Raw genomic sequence first — 16,738 nt, forward strand, 5'->3', positions numbered from 1 at the left:
GAAGCCGTTCACATGTGATCAATGCGGGAAGAGTTTCAGTCGATCAGCATACCTTAAAGGACACATAAAAATTCACACAGGAGAGAAGCCATTCACATGTGATCAATGTGGAAAGAGTTTCAGTCAATCACCACACCTTAAAGTTCACATGATGATCCACACTGGAGAGAAGCCGTTCTCATGTGATCAATGCGGCAAAACATTTATTAGTGCATCAGAGCTGAAGACACACTTGAGAGTTCATACGAAGGAGAAGCCGCATTCATGTTCTGTGTGTGGGAAGAGTTTTTCACTGCTACAACATTTACATACACATCAGAAAACTCACACTGGTGTGAGAGAGTACATGTGCTTTGAGTGTGAGAAGACTTTTACTACAGCGCAATATTTAAAACTGCACCAGAGAATTCACACTGGAGAAAAACCTTACATGTGTTCACACTGTGACAAGAGATTCAGTGTGTCATCAAATCTGAAATCACATGAGAGGATCCACACTGGAGAAAAACCTTACAAGTGTTCACACTGTGACAGGAGATTCAGTGACTCATCATCTCTGAAAACACATGAGAGGATCCACACTGGAGAAAAACCTTACAAGTGTTCACACTGTGACAAAAGATTCAGTCAGTCAATACATCTGAAAACACATGAGAGGATCCACAGCAGAGAGAAGCTGCACACGTGTGATCAGTGTGGAAAGAGTTTCTCTGTTAAAACTCACCTGAAGCGACACATGAAGATCCATGCAGTGGAGAACCCACATCAACATAGTGTGAGATCACAGTGAGTAGTAAATCTTAATGTGCTGAGAAACAAAACCTGGAATCTTCAAGTTAGTTTGTCTTGTGTGCTTTTCCTGCAGCAGCTTCACCATTAAAGCAACACTAAGGAAGATTTGTTACCTTAAAATAATGTTTCCAAAATCGTTTCAGTGGTTCATCAAGTCGTAACTGGGTGAAAGGCACCTATGCTGCCGTGCAAAGGCAAAAGACCGTAACTTCGTTTTTGGTCGAAAATGAGTCATTTATATTTTTGGCACATTCAAGACCTCCTTTATCATGTGGATGAGTATCTTGAATCAGTTCCGTTGTTTTTTCGAGAAAATAATGATTTGTCTTAACAGTAACTTCCAAAAGCCCATGAGAAACCAAGGCAGAACACCGTAACACCAGTTACCGCTCTTTGGCTTTGTTTTGGAACGCTCAAATTGAGTTACGGTGCCCTGCCTTTGTTTAGCCGCGTGTCAATATGAAGTTACTGTGCCGGTGTTCTATCATATAATGCTACCTACCAGATTGTACTGTGTTCTGCCTGTGTTTTAATGTCCATTAAAATTAAAATGACGGTTTAGCCTGTGTACTTTGTACAGCTGCCATCAGTCGCTCTAACTTCTGATGTCCTCAGAGCTTTGTCCTGCACAAACGTGCGATATTGATCGCGAAGGATTATGCAGAGTTGACAGAAAAACGTTACACATTGCAGTAGCAGCACTTATGCATCTAGCTGGCAGGGTGCCAAAACTTCGCCGGCGCGTTCAGCCCCGCCCTAAACGCAGTCGAGCCAACGCTGGACTAATATATCTATGGAGGTATTTTGTCATGTCAAATGTATTAATAATGCCATCAGAATGCAACCAAAGCACAGGATAGCAATAAGTAGATGGCTGTAATAATTGTAAATCTTACAAAATAAATGCCATGATCACTAGATTTTACACAGGTATTACTATAATGATTTTGTTAATGGTGATCAGCAACCAAATATTGATAAAGTGGAAATTACTGCCTTTTGCCTTGGCATGAATTCTCACTTTTTGCTGACAATACAAAGGCAGAGTACAGTAACTTTAAAATAGTGGTCAAAAGTCAAGTTTGAGCTCAAGATTTTTTTATATATAATTTTCATTACTAAAACATCTATTTGCCAGATTTCCAGTGTCCTACCTATAATTGATTTGGCGGGACAACTAAAAATCGTTAAAGTAATTTTTCTCAGTTCCACACTCTAGCGACTTAAGGTATTTTGCCTTTGTAGAGCATTATGACTCTGCTTTGTGGTAGGGCTGTCGCGATAACCGCAATATTGCAGTACCGCGCTACTGACAAGCCAACCGCAGAGGAAGGCTATATCCTTCTTGTTTTGAACTTTGTGCATGTGTATTGAATGTTAAATAAGTTAATAATGATAATAAGACTGTTTTTATCATGGTGGTTTGTACAGAGGCTTCGTGGATTTGCACTTAAGCCTAAACAGACAGTGAATGAGAGAGATCGACTGAGCGCGTGCGATTACCTGCATCTGTCATATTTGTGAAAAGGTTGCTGTGTCCAAGGAAAGTTAAATATTTGTCATGTCATCCTTTTAACGTTTAAGAGTATTTACCATGAATGGCATCAGCGACAGCGCTGGTCAGCATCCACAGCGCGTGGAACTCGCTGAAACAAAACTCGGTGAGTCACGCATTGAATCAATGCCATTGGTCTCTATTAAGTGAAGCTTCAGCTTCAGCGTTATCCATGCGACGCATTGCTGGTCAGCTGAGCCTTGAAAAGTGGAGTTCAAAGTTTAAAAAAAATTAACCTTGTTTCATTGTTATCTGACAGTCCGTTGCAATGTGACAGCGCGCTGAGTGACAGGCTTTCAATGCGCAGAGACGCTGTTTAGTTTCGGTTTATTGGTTACTGAAAATGTACTCGTTTTTGTGCATGCTGACCACATCATGACACTTATTTATATAGCAACAAATAAATATAAATAAATCAAAATAAATTAATAAATGCGGTAAAACCGCACATCGTGCTATTGAGCCACTCAAAATTACCACAAGGGAAAATCCTTCACCGCGACAGCCCTACTTTGTGGTCCTTTATCTGCTATAACCACGCATCTAAGATTGCCAGATCGGGTCGCATTTCTGTAGTTCTAATGAGACAATACCGCTTCCAACCTGTAGGGCGACCGCAGAGGAAAAGTTCCATAGTGTTACTTTAAGGGTTAGGCTTTATTTTTCATGTGCATTTAGTCCATATAAATTTTATTTACTGCTATAAATTGACACGTTTGGTAGATGTTTTCACACAGTTGCCCTCATTTACAAAACGAGCGTACTACAGAAAATTGGGCGCACGGTTTCCATGCAAGAAATTGGCATTTTTGTATCAATATGGACGTGAGCAGTGGTAGGGCTGGGTACCGAGTTCGATACTTTTTAGGTACCGACCGAATTGCCTCGATACTATCGAGTATCGAAAAATGACTTGTTTTTCGTTACCAGATTTCGATACCTAAGGGGTTAACTCATCAACGTCAGTGCTCAAACAAATACATATGAAATGCACAACGGCACGCAAACTCTACACACACGAGACGCGCGGTACTCTCCGCGCATATACTCATGAGACGCGCCCGCGCACACAAACTGTCCACGCACATTCTCATGAGACGCGAGCACACACACACACACACAATTCGCTAAAGATGTGGAAAAGTCGATCAGAAGTGTGGCTACATTTCTCCAGACTCGATGCCAACAGCGCATGATGTAGTATTTGCAGTAAAATAATTCCTGCAAAGACCGGTACCACGACAGATATGATGAAGACCTTGACAGTGCACGGAGTAAACATAAGAGCAGAAAGTTGCTGCGTCTTCGACTGGTAAATGAAGAGATAAGTTACCTTGTTGACCACTCTGACAGTGTTTATATTGCAATAACGACCTAATAAATGTACACTGTTGTTCAAAAATGTGTTGGTTAGTCAGAATTTTTGTTCTGCATTGAAGTGATCAAAAATGACCTTAAAACGTGTGTAATGTTACAAAAGATTTCTGTTTCAAATAAATGCTTTTCTTTTGAAATTTGTATTCATCATGAAAAAATGTGTAATAGTTTCCAAAATATTAAGCAGCAAACTGTTTTCATATTTCTGAAGGATCATGTGACACTGAAGTAATGATTTTGAAAATTCAGCTTTGACGTCACAGGAATAAATTACATTCTGAAATATATTCAAATAAGATTTTAAATTGTAATACTATTCCACAATATTACAAATTTTACTGTATTTTTGATCAAACAAATTCAGCTTTGGTGAGCATGAGCTCTTTATTAAAAAAGTTTTTCTGAGGTAATGTGTTATGTATTATTGTTAAAATGGATTTCATAAAATTGGTATCGAAAAAAGTATCGTTCAGGAACCGGTATCAAAATCAAGGTATCGGTATTGGTATTGGTATCGAAATTTTTTTGAACGATACCCAGCCCTAAGCAGTGGCTATGTTTAAATCTCACATCAGGTCTGAGATTGTGTTATCGTTATGAGAACACTAGGCAGAACCTTTGGAGACGGCTTATGGTAAATAAATGAACATTCAATTCACGGGCAACAGCTCTGGTGGACATTCCTGCAGTCAGGATGCCAATTGCACGCTCCCTCAAAACTTGCGACATCTGTGGCATTGTGCTGTGAGATAAAACTGCACATTTTAGAGTGGGCTTTTTATTGTGGCCAGCCTAAGGCACACCTGTGCAATAATCATGCTGTCTAATCAGCATCTTGATATGCCACACCTGTGAGGTGGATGGACTATCTCGGCAAAGGAGAAGTGCTCACTAACACAGATTTAGACAGATTTGTGAACAATATTTGAGAGAAATAGGCCTTTTGTGTACGTAGAAAAAGTCTTAGATCTTTGAGTTTAGCTCATGAAAAATCAGGGCAAAAACAAAAGTGTTGCGTTTATAATTGTGTTCAGTGTAAATGAAGACTGCCACATTTATCAATGTACGATCAGTTGTACAATGTACGTACAATTAGTTGTTTCAGCCCTGGTTAGTGTGTTTGTTTGTTTTGATCATTAAATACTATTTTTAAAAAAGAAACATCATTATACCAAAGAACAAAAAGGTTGGTGTTTAGGTTGGAGAATATTTCAACTAGTATCTTTGCCATTCAAAGAAATGTGCTGACCAGTAAGATATAAACTTTGTCAGATGCCCAGAGCTGCTGCAGATACACATTTGAGAGCATTTGGTGGCACTAGTGAAACCAGCATTAAAGATTGGAATAATATAATAATACTTTAAATAAAACATTAGCATTTCATGAACACTTTGAATTACTTAAGTCATGATTAGCAAGAAAATTGTGTAAAGAGTCCATTGAAAGTAACTTTTGCCATGTGAGACATTTACATTTATGCCCCTGGCAGACGCTTTTACGCTCTCTATTGTACAGGCATGAATTTGCTTTTCCTTCAGTCCAACACTATGCAAAAATATGAGAATTTGTTGACAGGCGGCCCTTTCACAACAAACGTCAAACAAATAAGCTCAGAGGCCAATCAGCTTGTGTTGTGTAGGAAACTGTGATTTCTTACAGGTCATATGTCAAGCCTGCGTCATCTAGAGTTTCATGACCAAACAAGTGATTTATAACACAAATCATCTTCATGACATTAAAATAGATCATAATCGTGCACAGCAGTTGTTGACCAGATTTGATGGTATTAAAATGACTATTATACTCAGTGATCTTGACTTTGAGCTTCACTTTTCATTTCACGTTTGTCTCTCATTTGAAATCTCACATGATTTAATGTTTCTTTCAGACCTGATGGACGTGAACAAGAAAGGAAAAACAGAAGCCAATAAATCTGTCTCCTGCCCTCAGTGTAAAAAACACTTCACGTCTGAAGATTCACATGAGAGTTCACACTGGGAAGAAGCGGCTCAGGATTTCTCTCTGAAATCACATCTTCTCATGCTGAAGAAAGACCCTTTAACTGTGATCAGTGCGGTGAACTGTTTTATTGGGCATCAGTCCTGAAGAAACACCTGAAGATTCACACAAAGGAGAAGATTCATTAGTAATATTACACCAGAAAAGACACGTCAGTGTGCGTTTCAGTGAAGAAGGCCTTTACTACAGAAGATGAACTGAAAGAGCACCAGAAACACCTTTGAAGTTCAGGGAGCTGAAGAAGAGACCATAACACATTTGAGAGAGAAATTAATCTGACATTAATTTTTAACTCGTTCTTCGTTGTTTTTCATCAGAACATCTAGTTTATCTTCCACTTCTACTCTTCCATGCAAATACATCATAAAATTGTATGTAGCTCTGAAACTGGACACTTTTCTTCTCTTGAGATGATTTGGTTCTTATAAGTCAGTAAAGAGAGAGATCTGTCTCATTTGCTTTCACTTTTACTTAATTTTTGCATTTGCTTCAAGTAATGATCGATTAAACTCATTACTCATTTTATCACTCTTCATTTTATGCTCATTCTGCTTGAATTAGGATAAATTTTAGTTCTGAAAGCCATGAAATACTGTTTGCTTTTTGAGCTTTCCATGTTTTAATTTTGTCAATAGAGCTTTTAAATGCCTAATGTAGTGAACAGCAGACATGATGGCACCAGAGGTCCATACTTCACAACAGGAGTCTCTTTGTCTTACTGTGATTAAGAAGACAGCAGGATGTGATAGGACCCTCAAATACAACTAAAGGACTATGGTAATCAGGACTGCCAGAGGTGATGGCATCAATGACCCATTGATCACTAATCTAATCACCGGTTGCCCTTTGGTCATGGATTTTCACCTCAACTCCCTTCCTGAGACCAACGTGTGAACGACCATGGACTGCCCAGGGCCCCCAAACTGGCTAGAACACGGTAGGAAAAAAGAACTCTGAGAAAAAGACATCTTTTTACACATTGGTTTAGAATATGTAAGGAACATGTCCTACATATCTCCTTATTCATCTAGGGAACTGTGCGCTCACAGTGGAAACTGCACCTGGAATAACAGCCAATGTAATCTCACCCACTCTCACAGTAATGGACATCTGGGTGATACCTCAACCAATTTACATCAAGGTTGGACTCTGCAAGTTCAGAACGCTCCCGCAAGGACTTTGAGAAAGGTGTGGAAAGAAAATTTCCAAGGTTCTAAAGACACTTTCATTTAACTGTGTATTTTGGGACAAATCCACAAGCTCCACAGGGTGGAAAGGTGGGACTTGATTCGCGGACACTTGGAATGCAATGACCCAATCACACCACTACAGTAGTAGAGTTTCTGACCTAAAGAGGGAAGGAACATCAGCACAACCAAGGTTATACTCTTGCAAGTAAACCTTCACCAACACGGACCTTCAAGCAGCTCAACCGCTTCTGTTGAGGACTTCAGCATTCAACACCTGAGCTGCACGACACTTGCTTTGTAACCTCTAGCCTGCAAAGGATCCTGCGGATCGACCACCGCCTGACCTACAGTTCTCCGGATTACACAAAGACCAGCAGCGAACCTCCAGCAATCAGTGCGGCTCTGCAACTGTTGGAAAGTGATCCAGTTTACCCCCACTCGAATGGAAAGATACTAGTGGAAGACGTAGCCCATTGCCGGACTGATCACCCAACCACGTGGAAAATAAATATAAGCTAACCAAACCTCTTCCCAAAGGCCTGGGCATTAGGTTGCTGCTACATTTACATTTACGCATTTGGCAGACGCTTTTATCCATACATTGAATTTCAAGGCACATATTTACATTTACATACATGGGAAATCAAACCCATGACCTTGGCCTTTTTTGTTTTTGTAGACACTGTATCTAGGGTCTGCAAATACAGATAGATACATTAGACACATTATCTGTATTCATATGCTTATTTACTATTTCATACCAGCATCATTCAATTTCTTCATCCAATCCATTGCTCATCTACTTAACATTCATTGTGAACATCCATTTGTGTAGTTGTTTGTAGTATCTGTTTGATTATTGATTACATTTTCTTAGTAGTTTAGTCATTTTTTGTTAGAAGTTTAGTCACTTTCCTTAGTAGTATTTAGTAAGTGTGATATTTTACTCTTGTATATCTCTGTGTTAATAAATGTATCTTTATTGCAAACTGTGTCATTCTTGTGTTGATAATCAGAGGCTCTACAAGCTCACCAGAATCTCTCTAAATCTATGGAAGTAAAATAATGTCAAATGTTTTTGAAACAAAAAGCCTGTTGAATTGCACTATACTTGAAAAAATATGCATTGCATTAAGCATGCTTGCATTTTAATGCATTGTATTTTTAGGGCTTGCATTTTTATGGGCTGAAATTCAGCAGGGTTGAATATTTAAGCAGTGAATATTTCAATTCAAAACATCTCAAACACATTTTCATTATTAAAAATTCAATAATCCATATTCACCTTTCATATTTCACTTCCAAAATATTCTAACTGTTTAAAAATACAACCTATAATATTCAACAGGCAATTTTCTTTCTTTTTAGTAGGGCGGTTAAGCGCAAAAATCAATCACTTTGCGATAAAAGCATCAAATTTGGTAGGAAGGCTCACAAAGGGGGTCTGATCAGATTTAGGACTGTAGGCGCTTGAAATTTGAAATGGCCGCCAAATATGGATTTCATAATGAGATAATGGATTACAAGCTGCCAGAAACATAAAATGCAATAACATATTTCACAATAAATACATATTTTGTTTGTCTTTTTAATGTAGGCCTGCATAACAAGAAACAGATCAACCAGTAGTTCAACTCTTCAGCAGTTGAGCTTTGAATATTAACACAAGATTGAATTAATAACATAACATAAGATTCTAAAATTCCATGCTGAATTCAATGACCACTTTTATCTCATTCAAGAAGCAAAAAAATATTAACACAGCTTTACACTCTCTGACATTCTCCCTCACATAAATATAAAGCAGTACACTGCAGTGATGCTGCTCTGCATTTGCATTGCTTAATACAGCCTTTTGTACATTTGCAGGCAATAAGTTCATAGCAGGCTTTAGATGCTGCAGCAAGTGAGGTCCAGTATGGTTCAAAACTGCCATCCTCTGTTTTGACCCACCCCCATTTAGATGGACAAGGCAAATGAGGAGAAGGCAGTAATACTTTGCCCCAAATATGACCACCCTGATATGTTGCCCTTTTCACATGCTGGTCAAGAGCTGCACTTGTTGGTGGAATTCGGTGAACACTGTGCCTTTTTGAAAAAAGCTGTTTCCTAGCCATGTTCACGCTCTCACATGTACTGGTTCTGTCATACAGCAGAACTGTGAACCTTTCAATTGTCTCTGATACAGTGAGGAAAAAAAATCCAGAAAATCACATTGTAGGATTTTTAATGAATTAATTGGTAAATTCCTCTGTAAAATTTGGTCACCTACAAACAAGCAAGATATCTGGCTCTCACAGACCTGTAACTTCTTCTTTAAGAGGCTCCTCTGTCCTCCACTCGTTACCTGTATTAATGGCACCTGTTTGAACTCGTTATCAGTATAAAAGACACCTGTCCACAACCTCAAACAGTCACACTCCAAACTCCACTATGGCCAAGACCAAAGAGCTGTCAAATGACACCGGAAACAAAATTGTAAACCTGCACCTAGTGATGGCAAAATGAGGCTTCCTGAACCACTGAGACCTCGCAGGCCATTGCTTCAGCTAAAGGTTCATTACTCGAAGCTTCATTCAACATTGCTCACTAGTGACACCTAGCGACTGTGCAAAGAAATAGCAGACAAATTAATTCATTCTGAACCATCATTTTCTTCTCGCTGTTAATGTCTGTAACCTTTCATTTGCAATAATAAAAAGACCTGAGCAGACATTTTTGCCTGAGTATAAAATAAAATATGTATTTTTCTCTGTCTGAATTTACTTGTGCAGAGACAACTGTCACACACAGTTCATTAATTATTCATAAATTGTTTGGATAGTGACAGTATGAACAACAAAAGTGAGACTGTGTTGAGTGCAGTGCTTATGGTGGAGGGAGTGTAATAAACAGAAAAGTGTGGGGTGGGAAAGGTTAAGAATTGTTTCTGGGTTGTTTAGTGCATTGAACTGTTACTAGTTTTAGTGCAGTGTTGTGCTTATGGGACTGGGGATATAGAGGAGCAAACTGCAACACTGCAGGTTGGGGTGGGTGAAGGAAGAATTACAAATGATTTTTATTGAGGAACAGAATCTTTTCAAGTGTGTTGGGGTTTAGACGATTCCTCTTCTTGGACAAAACCTCTCCAGCCTTGGAAAAGATAATTTCTCATGGAACAGAGGATGCAGGTGAACATAAAAACACCAGTGCCAGCTGATATAAATGAGGACACTGATGCTTATGTTGAGCCCAATATACTAGTGGATCCTCAGATCTTGTGAGATTCACTTCTGTTAAATATCGGTCCACTTCTACAGTAGCATCTGCCGTTGCACTTGAGCTCCTTCTGCTGTGATCAACCGTGCTATCCAGCAGAGGCCAAAGGTCACCTAATAATAAAGGAACAAAGAAAAAAAAATCCATTAATAATGGTTCACAGTACTAAACACTAATGTGAACATTCACACAACAAAGACATATACTACTTACTGTTGTTTGTAGATTGACCTGCTTCTGAAGAGGCTGGCAGCTGAGCTGGGGGTGTGTTGGTGGAAGCAGAATGGAGACCAGAACTTCTGATTACAGAAGCGCATTCAGATTTTAGTCTTGATACCGCTTCTTGCAGTTTCCCTTGACTTAAGAATCCCAGCTTTTTGAATCTGGGATCCAATAACGTGGGTATGGTCATCACACGTATTAATTCCAAATTTACTGCATGTTCCCTGACCCTCCGTACAAGGATGTCACCCAGCTGCTTTGTTAGATTTGAATTGAGGCCTTCTAGCTTGCTCGTTACAGCATGATTAAGCATCTTCACTTTGGAGGCAGACACCCTTTTCTCTGCCGAAAGCTCTACTGTATCCTGGTGGAAAGGACCAAGAACATCTAAAGCCTCCTGGACTGCCTCATACTCCAGGGCTGTAGGAGGGGTGACGTCAGTCTTTAGAGAGGTCAGGGCTGCCCCCACTGGCTCTCTCAGCTGATAGAGACGTTCCAGCATGTTACAAGTGCTGTTCCAGCGAGTGTCCACTTCAGTTATCATTTTCAGGACTGATCTCCCCATCTGCTCCTGTACTTGGGCCAGTCTCTCTTTTGCTGTAGTGCTGGTTCGGAAATAGGTCACAAGTTTCCTACATTTAGATCGAATGTCGTTGAAGGTGCTGATGTCATCAAAAGATTTCCTCACAATAAGGTTTAGAGCATATCGCATGCCTAACATTCAGTGATCTTCCACATGCTATCATGTTGGCTGCAGCATCAGTTACCAGACACTTCACTTCATCCTTTATGCCCCACTCCTCCATGAGCTTGATATGTCCAGTAGTTCTCAGCAGTATGGCTGTTAGGGAAATGCTCTACACCTAGTAAAATAGTGCAGAGCTTGTCATTGTCATCTATAAAATGGCAAGTTACTGCTAGGTAGGCATCCATGTTTAGGGATGTCCACATGTCCGAGGTAAGGCTTATAGCCGCAACTTTCTGCAGCTGATCTCTGGCCTTCTCCTTAGCCTCCTTAAATTTATGATCAACCATGACCTTCAAAGCCTGTGGATAAAAATAAATTCTGAAAATAAATACTCTTACTTTTAACTTGTTAAATAATGATGAACCACTTTATTAATCACATACCTTTCGCGTTGTGATAACATAAGTGGGATCCAACACATGCAGGAGCTCCCTAAACCCATCATCATCCACAATGGAAAAGGGTTGGGAGTCCTTGATGACCATGTTCACCAGGGCCTCATTCACCATTTCTTTTTTGGAATCTATAATAAAATACAATGCAGGTGTATTGTAGGAGGCTAAAATATTTTTTAAATGTTGTTTAAAAAAAAAAAAAAAAAAAAAAAAAAAATTAATAGACATGAAATATAATACAGTTATATAGTGAGGATAATTTTAATATCAAGACAGAATTTTGTTTTATAATAATAATACATATACCTTATTCTGACCAACCATTTCAAAAAAACTCCCAGACTGGGGAGGTTTTCCTCTTTCTTGCTGGCTCCATTACAAGGAAAAAGGTCACAAAAGCAAACAAATCCAAAAGGGCAATCCAAATCAAAAAGCAGTCCAGTCCAGGTCCAAAAATCCAAAGCAATCCAAATAATCTTATGTAATTAATATAATACTATAATATACTATAACAATATACTATAACTAATCTAACCTGATATAATGTAATAATATATAACCCTAACACATATATGACACAATAACGACGATGACACAACTCTCTAACTCTGACTCTCTGACTCTACAACTGCTTCTGCTACTCCTGCAACACCCACAAGGAGGCGCGAGTTTCAAACTCCTTTTATCCGGAAGCGACACTCAGACCGAACCGATGACATATCCACACAAACCGAGGCCTCGTTTGTCATCAGTCACGTGATTTTCACTTAAACAATACAAGCCTCGAATCGCGGCTTCATCTGGCACGCCCATTTTTTCTTGACACAAGCTCCGATGCCTCGGTTCATATGTCACATCACTAGTCTGAGTCTCCTGTCTTAGCTGTTAGTTTATTGTTCAGTTTTCTGTCTGAGTCTTAGTCTAGTCTTGTTAGTCTAATATAGTCGATCCTGTCTTGTTTTGCCCCCTTGTGGGTTTTGTTTTCCCTGTTTTTCTGTAATAAACGTAGTTCACTTGCATACTGTCTGCATTTGGGTTCATCTCCTTGCACCATCATAACACCTTTCAGTTTGATGGACGTCCTTATCTTTTCGAGCCGGAATATACAGAAGATGATAGAGATAGAGATAGAGATAGAGATAGAGATAGAGATAGAGATAGAGATAGAGATAGAGATAGAGATAGAACAGGCCAAAAGTTTGGACACACCTTCTCATTTAATGCGTTTCCTTTATTTTCATGACTGTTTACATTGTAGATTCTCACTGAAGGCATCAAAGCTATTAATGAACACATGTGGAATTATGTACAAAAAAAGAGTGAAATAACTGAAAACATGTCTTATATTCTAGTTTCTTCAAAGTAGCCAGTGAGAATCTACAATGTAAATAGTCATGAAAATAAAGAAAACGCATTGAATGAGATGTGTCCAAACTTTTGGCCTGAACTATATATATATGTGAATAGGGGAAGCCCATATTAATGTCAAACACTGGACTCAAGTCTTGAGGTGGTGTTGACTGGTGCACTGAGCTATTGATTACTAGATGACCATTGAGGGAACATGATAACGAGAGGCAGATTGTCAGACAAGGAGCGAAATGAACAGGACAGAACATCACCTTTGTACTTTCATTTGTATTGTAATTTTGCTACAGAGCATGATTCCTACCATTGAAGGGGTCTGACTCCCTCCTCACATTCCAGCTTATGTCTGTATAGGTTTCCTGTCCTATGTTGTCCAGAGACTCCTGACCCATGTCCACTGCGATGTCCACTTTTGGATAAAGGGATAACCGTGAATCAACATATTGCAGTGGTACAAATCACAGGACTGTACATTGTTGCAGTTGGCAATCAAATCAAAACTTACAGAGGGGGGCTGGAGGGAGACTAGGAAGGGTAGCGCTAATAGGGAGAGGTTGAGGCCGAGGCCGAGACTCTGGTCTTCTTTTTGGAGTCTGCTCAGTTTCAGAGTCAGTACTGCCGTTTTCAAATCCTGGGTAACTAGTGAAGACAGAGGTCAACTTGTAATGACAAGGCAATCGCATCATTCAATGGGCAGGCATGAACAAAGGCTTTTTTTTTGTACGCTAAACCCATCCCCAGCCATAGCTTTTGCAGTAATACAACAATTATCTATAATGTACATACTGTGTCGCTTTTCTTCTCCTTTTTGCCATTGAGCCCTCATCCTCTGACTGGAGGACTGCCGTTCCATTCCTGTTGTAGTCCTTCAGCTTTTGCCTTGCCTTACTGAAGTCATCTATTATAAAAAAAATGAAAAATAAAGAAAGACAGATATGGAGATAATTAAGGACAAAGGAAGTAAGGCATAACTGTTGTCCTAACATGGAAAGACATAGAATTACCCTGTTTGCTTGTTTATTTACCTTTTTCAAAGAGTGTTCTTATTTTGAAGATTTTCCAGCCAGGGCCTGGCATTTCATGCCTCTTTATGGCCTTTTGGGTTTTTTCCTCGGAAATGAATGTTGGCCAAAAACATTCATCACCTTTAACCCATGACCTCGGCACAACTTCTGTAATGTCCTCGTCGAGGAAAATTACTCCACAAAATGTCTTTTAAAAATCAATGTGTAAAAAATAAGATGATTAAAAAAATACATAACTGAACTGAACTATGATTTTCAAAAATAAAGTCTAGTCCTTCATATGAAACAACGGTATAACCACCATTGCCTCATTGAAAGGGACAGCCATGCATTTTTGTGTGAAAGATGACAGTTTGGAGAATTTTATCTCATGGCCTAGGTCAGCTGGTATCACAATGTTTAAAATGTCCGAATTAAAAGGATAGGTAAAAAATGTTTCAACCATCCCGTACTGTCTGTAGGCAATTATGATATCACCGTGACAGTCAATGATATTAATTATTTGACACACATTTTTGCCCATCAGAAATGTGTTGTTTCGACATGTTGTGGTCATGGTGAGCCTCTCTGATATCAGTTCGTCATACTGGTGACAGATCAAGTTTGGTACTGGTATAGGGCCTCGGGCATGTTCTTTGCACAATTTGATGGGCTGGTCACTTGTAACACCACCATTTAATCCCTCGGACAGGCGTCTGATTATTTGGGCCAGGGGATTTGAGGGTTTGCGTACAAAACCCTTGAGTTTTTGCAAATAATTTTCGTATGGAAAGGATGATATAACATCTAGATTGCCAAAATGTTTTGCATCCTGTGCAAGATGGGTCAACCCATGCACATTGTACACTAGCTGATCATTTCCATACAGGTGGGCAAAATGTTCCACAAAAGCATGAAGGAGGCTGTTGGCATATTCGTTGTACTTTCTGGAAAAGAAAGGGGAGACCAGCATTGCCATGGCTGTCGACAGCAGCAGGAAGTTTGCATATAGATCAGGTCTTATCACCTCACACAACACCACCGGCCCTGTGTATAAGAGAAACTGACGGAACTCCGTCGCCTTCCACCTATCCACTTCGTTCAGTGCTCTTGGCCTTCTAGCAAATTCCGAAGGAATGTGGGGTCTTAAGCTTAGAAGATTTCTGGATATTCTGTCCACGTCTCTCCCTGGTACACGGACAGTCAGAGGACCTTTCATCCACAGAAAGATAAGGCGCCTTACCACCCCCAAGCACACCAGGTGCATGTAGTCCAGTGGGACTTGGGACACCAAACCAAAATGTACATTTGTGAAGGCATGAGGACCATGGTGGTGTTCCTCATCCTCCTGCCTGGCAAATGCCTCATCAGACCGTGTTTGGCCATTCATGAGGGGGTGTGTCATGCGGTGGTTGAGGTACATCCCACTCTGAATACACTTGTCACAGCCATAGTAACCGTTAAAAGCCTTTGTGACTTTCACAAGGGATTTTGCCGGTGCATCACAGATCATCAAATGAACTTTTAAAGTGAGCCTTTTCCCCTCAAATGTAAACCCCTCCTGTAATTGTGTGAGTTCATTTGCCAAATCTGTGAGATACATTTTTGATGACTCAGGTTTCTTTATACCTGAGTACATCCCGATGACTACAGGTTCTTTCATGGGTACTCCAACCAATCTACCTAAAATGGGACACAACTGAAGACATGAACTTTTAAAAAGTGGCAGGCCATCCACTGACATTTGAAGATGTAAACAACATCCATCGACAAGCTTGTCTTTCCACTGGGAAAGGGTATGTTTTAACGCCTCAATAATGCCAATGTAGTGGTATAGGCCACCGCAGAGATCCCTAACAGAATAATCTCTTCTTGTGTTAAGAAGAGTTCGTGCATCTTTTGGCAAGTCACAGTGGTGGACCGTTAATATTGCCAAGAGAGCCGAAAGTGCAATATGGGAAATACCATAATTATGTTAATGCCCAGTTGGAAAGGCAATTTCTGAGTTTTTCTGGTTCCTCCCAGTCAGATATTTCTTCTACATCACTATCATCTTGATAATAAGATCTATCCTCTGGGTCAGACACAACACCTGCCATTGGATCTAATCCAAGATTTTCTTCCATGATTTCATTTTCAGGTTCTGCAACATCATCTGTTGGAGACCCAATATCTCTGGGAGGAAGTGTGGCTGCAGGTGTTTCCTGGCCGATATCAATTAACCTTCTATTAAGGTCCACCCTGGCTCTTCTCCTCAACGCTGAACTGGAAACTGGTGTCTTGCGTCTTCATTTTTTACATTGAGGTAACTATCTCAACTGTAAATTGAATAATAATAATACTAAAAAAAGTATGGAGTTTGGAATGGAATGAAAATCTGAGTATTATACCTTCGTCTCAACAGTTTGCATCATGTTTTTAGCATCTGGAAAAAGAAATAGAAAGTATGTTGTAAGTTGTTGTCTTAATTTTATTCATGATGTGACTGGAGAAGTTGTCTGGTTTATCAAAAATAAAGATTTGGTAACAAGTATAACATTTATTTATTTATCTATCTATCTATCTATCTATCTATCTATCTATCTATCTATCTATCTATCTATCTATCTATCTATCTATCTATCTATCGCTGACTCAGGAGACTCACTTTTGTTTACAAGAAAATTAAAGTAAAATACCAATAACAAAATTGTAATTGTTAGGTTGAAATTGTAATTGGGGTAGGCTACATGAGAAGAATAGTGGTTATGGTCTTTGTTCAGTGTAAGGTTGGAGGCATATACATTCAGATGTATTTCTAAATTATGTA

The 16,738-nt window shown here is 39.4% G+C and overlaps 2 protein-coding genes across 2 annotated transcripts; one reads left to right on the top strand and one right to left on the bottom strand.

Moving 5' to 3' along the window:
• The first annotated feature begins 236 nt into the window (after window positions 1–236).
• On the top strand, window positions 237–5,727 carry LOC309502715 (uncharacterized protein). Its single transcript, XM_082175211.1, has 2 exons — window positions 237–786; window positions 5,614–5,727. Exons 1-2 carry the CDS (start codon window positions 347–349, stop codon window positions 5,654–5,656), a joined length of 483 nt encoding a protein of 160 aa, XP_082031337.1. The 5' UTR covers window positions 237–346; the 3' UTR covers window positions 5,657–5,727.
• A 7,067-nt stretch (window positions 5,728–12,794) lies between these two features.
• Window positions 12,795–15,327, bottom strand: LOC309488103 (uncharacterized protein; the record flags this gene model as incomplete). The annotated part of the gene is made up of 6 exons (XM_082156151.1): window positions 13,951–15,327; window positions 13,712–13,823; window positions 13,431–13,564; window positions 13,230–13,334; window positions 13,049–13,100; window positions 12,795–12,837 (listed from the first exon to the last, which is right to left on the bottom strand). The coding sequence occupies exons 1-6, from the start codon at window positions 14,000–14,002 to the stop codon at window positions 12,795–12,797; spliced, it is 498 nt and encodes a 165-aa protein (XP_082012277.1). The 5' UTR covers window positions 14,003–15,327.
• Between the last annotated feature and the right edge of the window lie 1,411 nt (window positions 15,328–16,738).

This window comes from Leuciscus leuciscus, assembly GCF_965113295.1.
Source record: "Leuciscus leuciscus genome assembly, chromosome: 1".
Taxonomy (NCBI): Eukaryota; Metazoa; Chordata; class Actinopteri; order Cypriniformes; family Leuciscidae; genus Leuciscus; species Leuciscus leuciscus.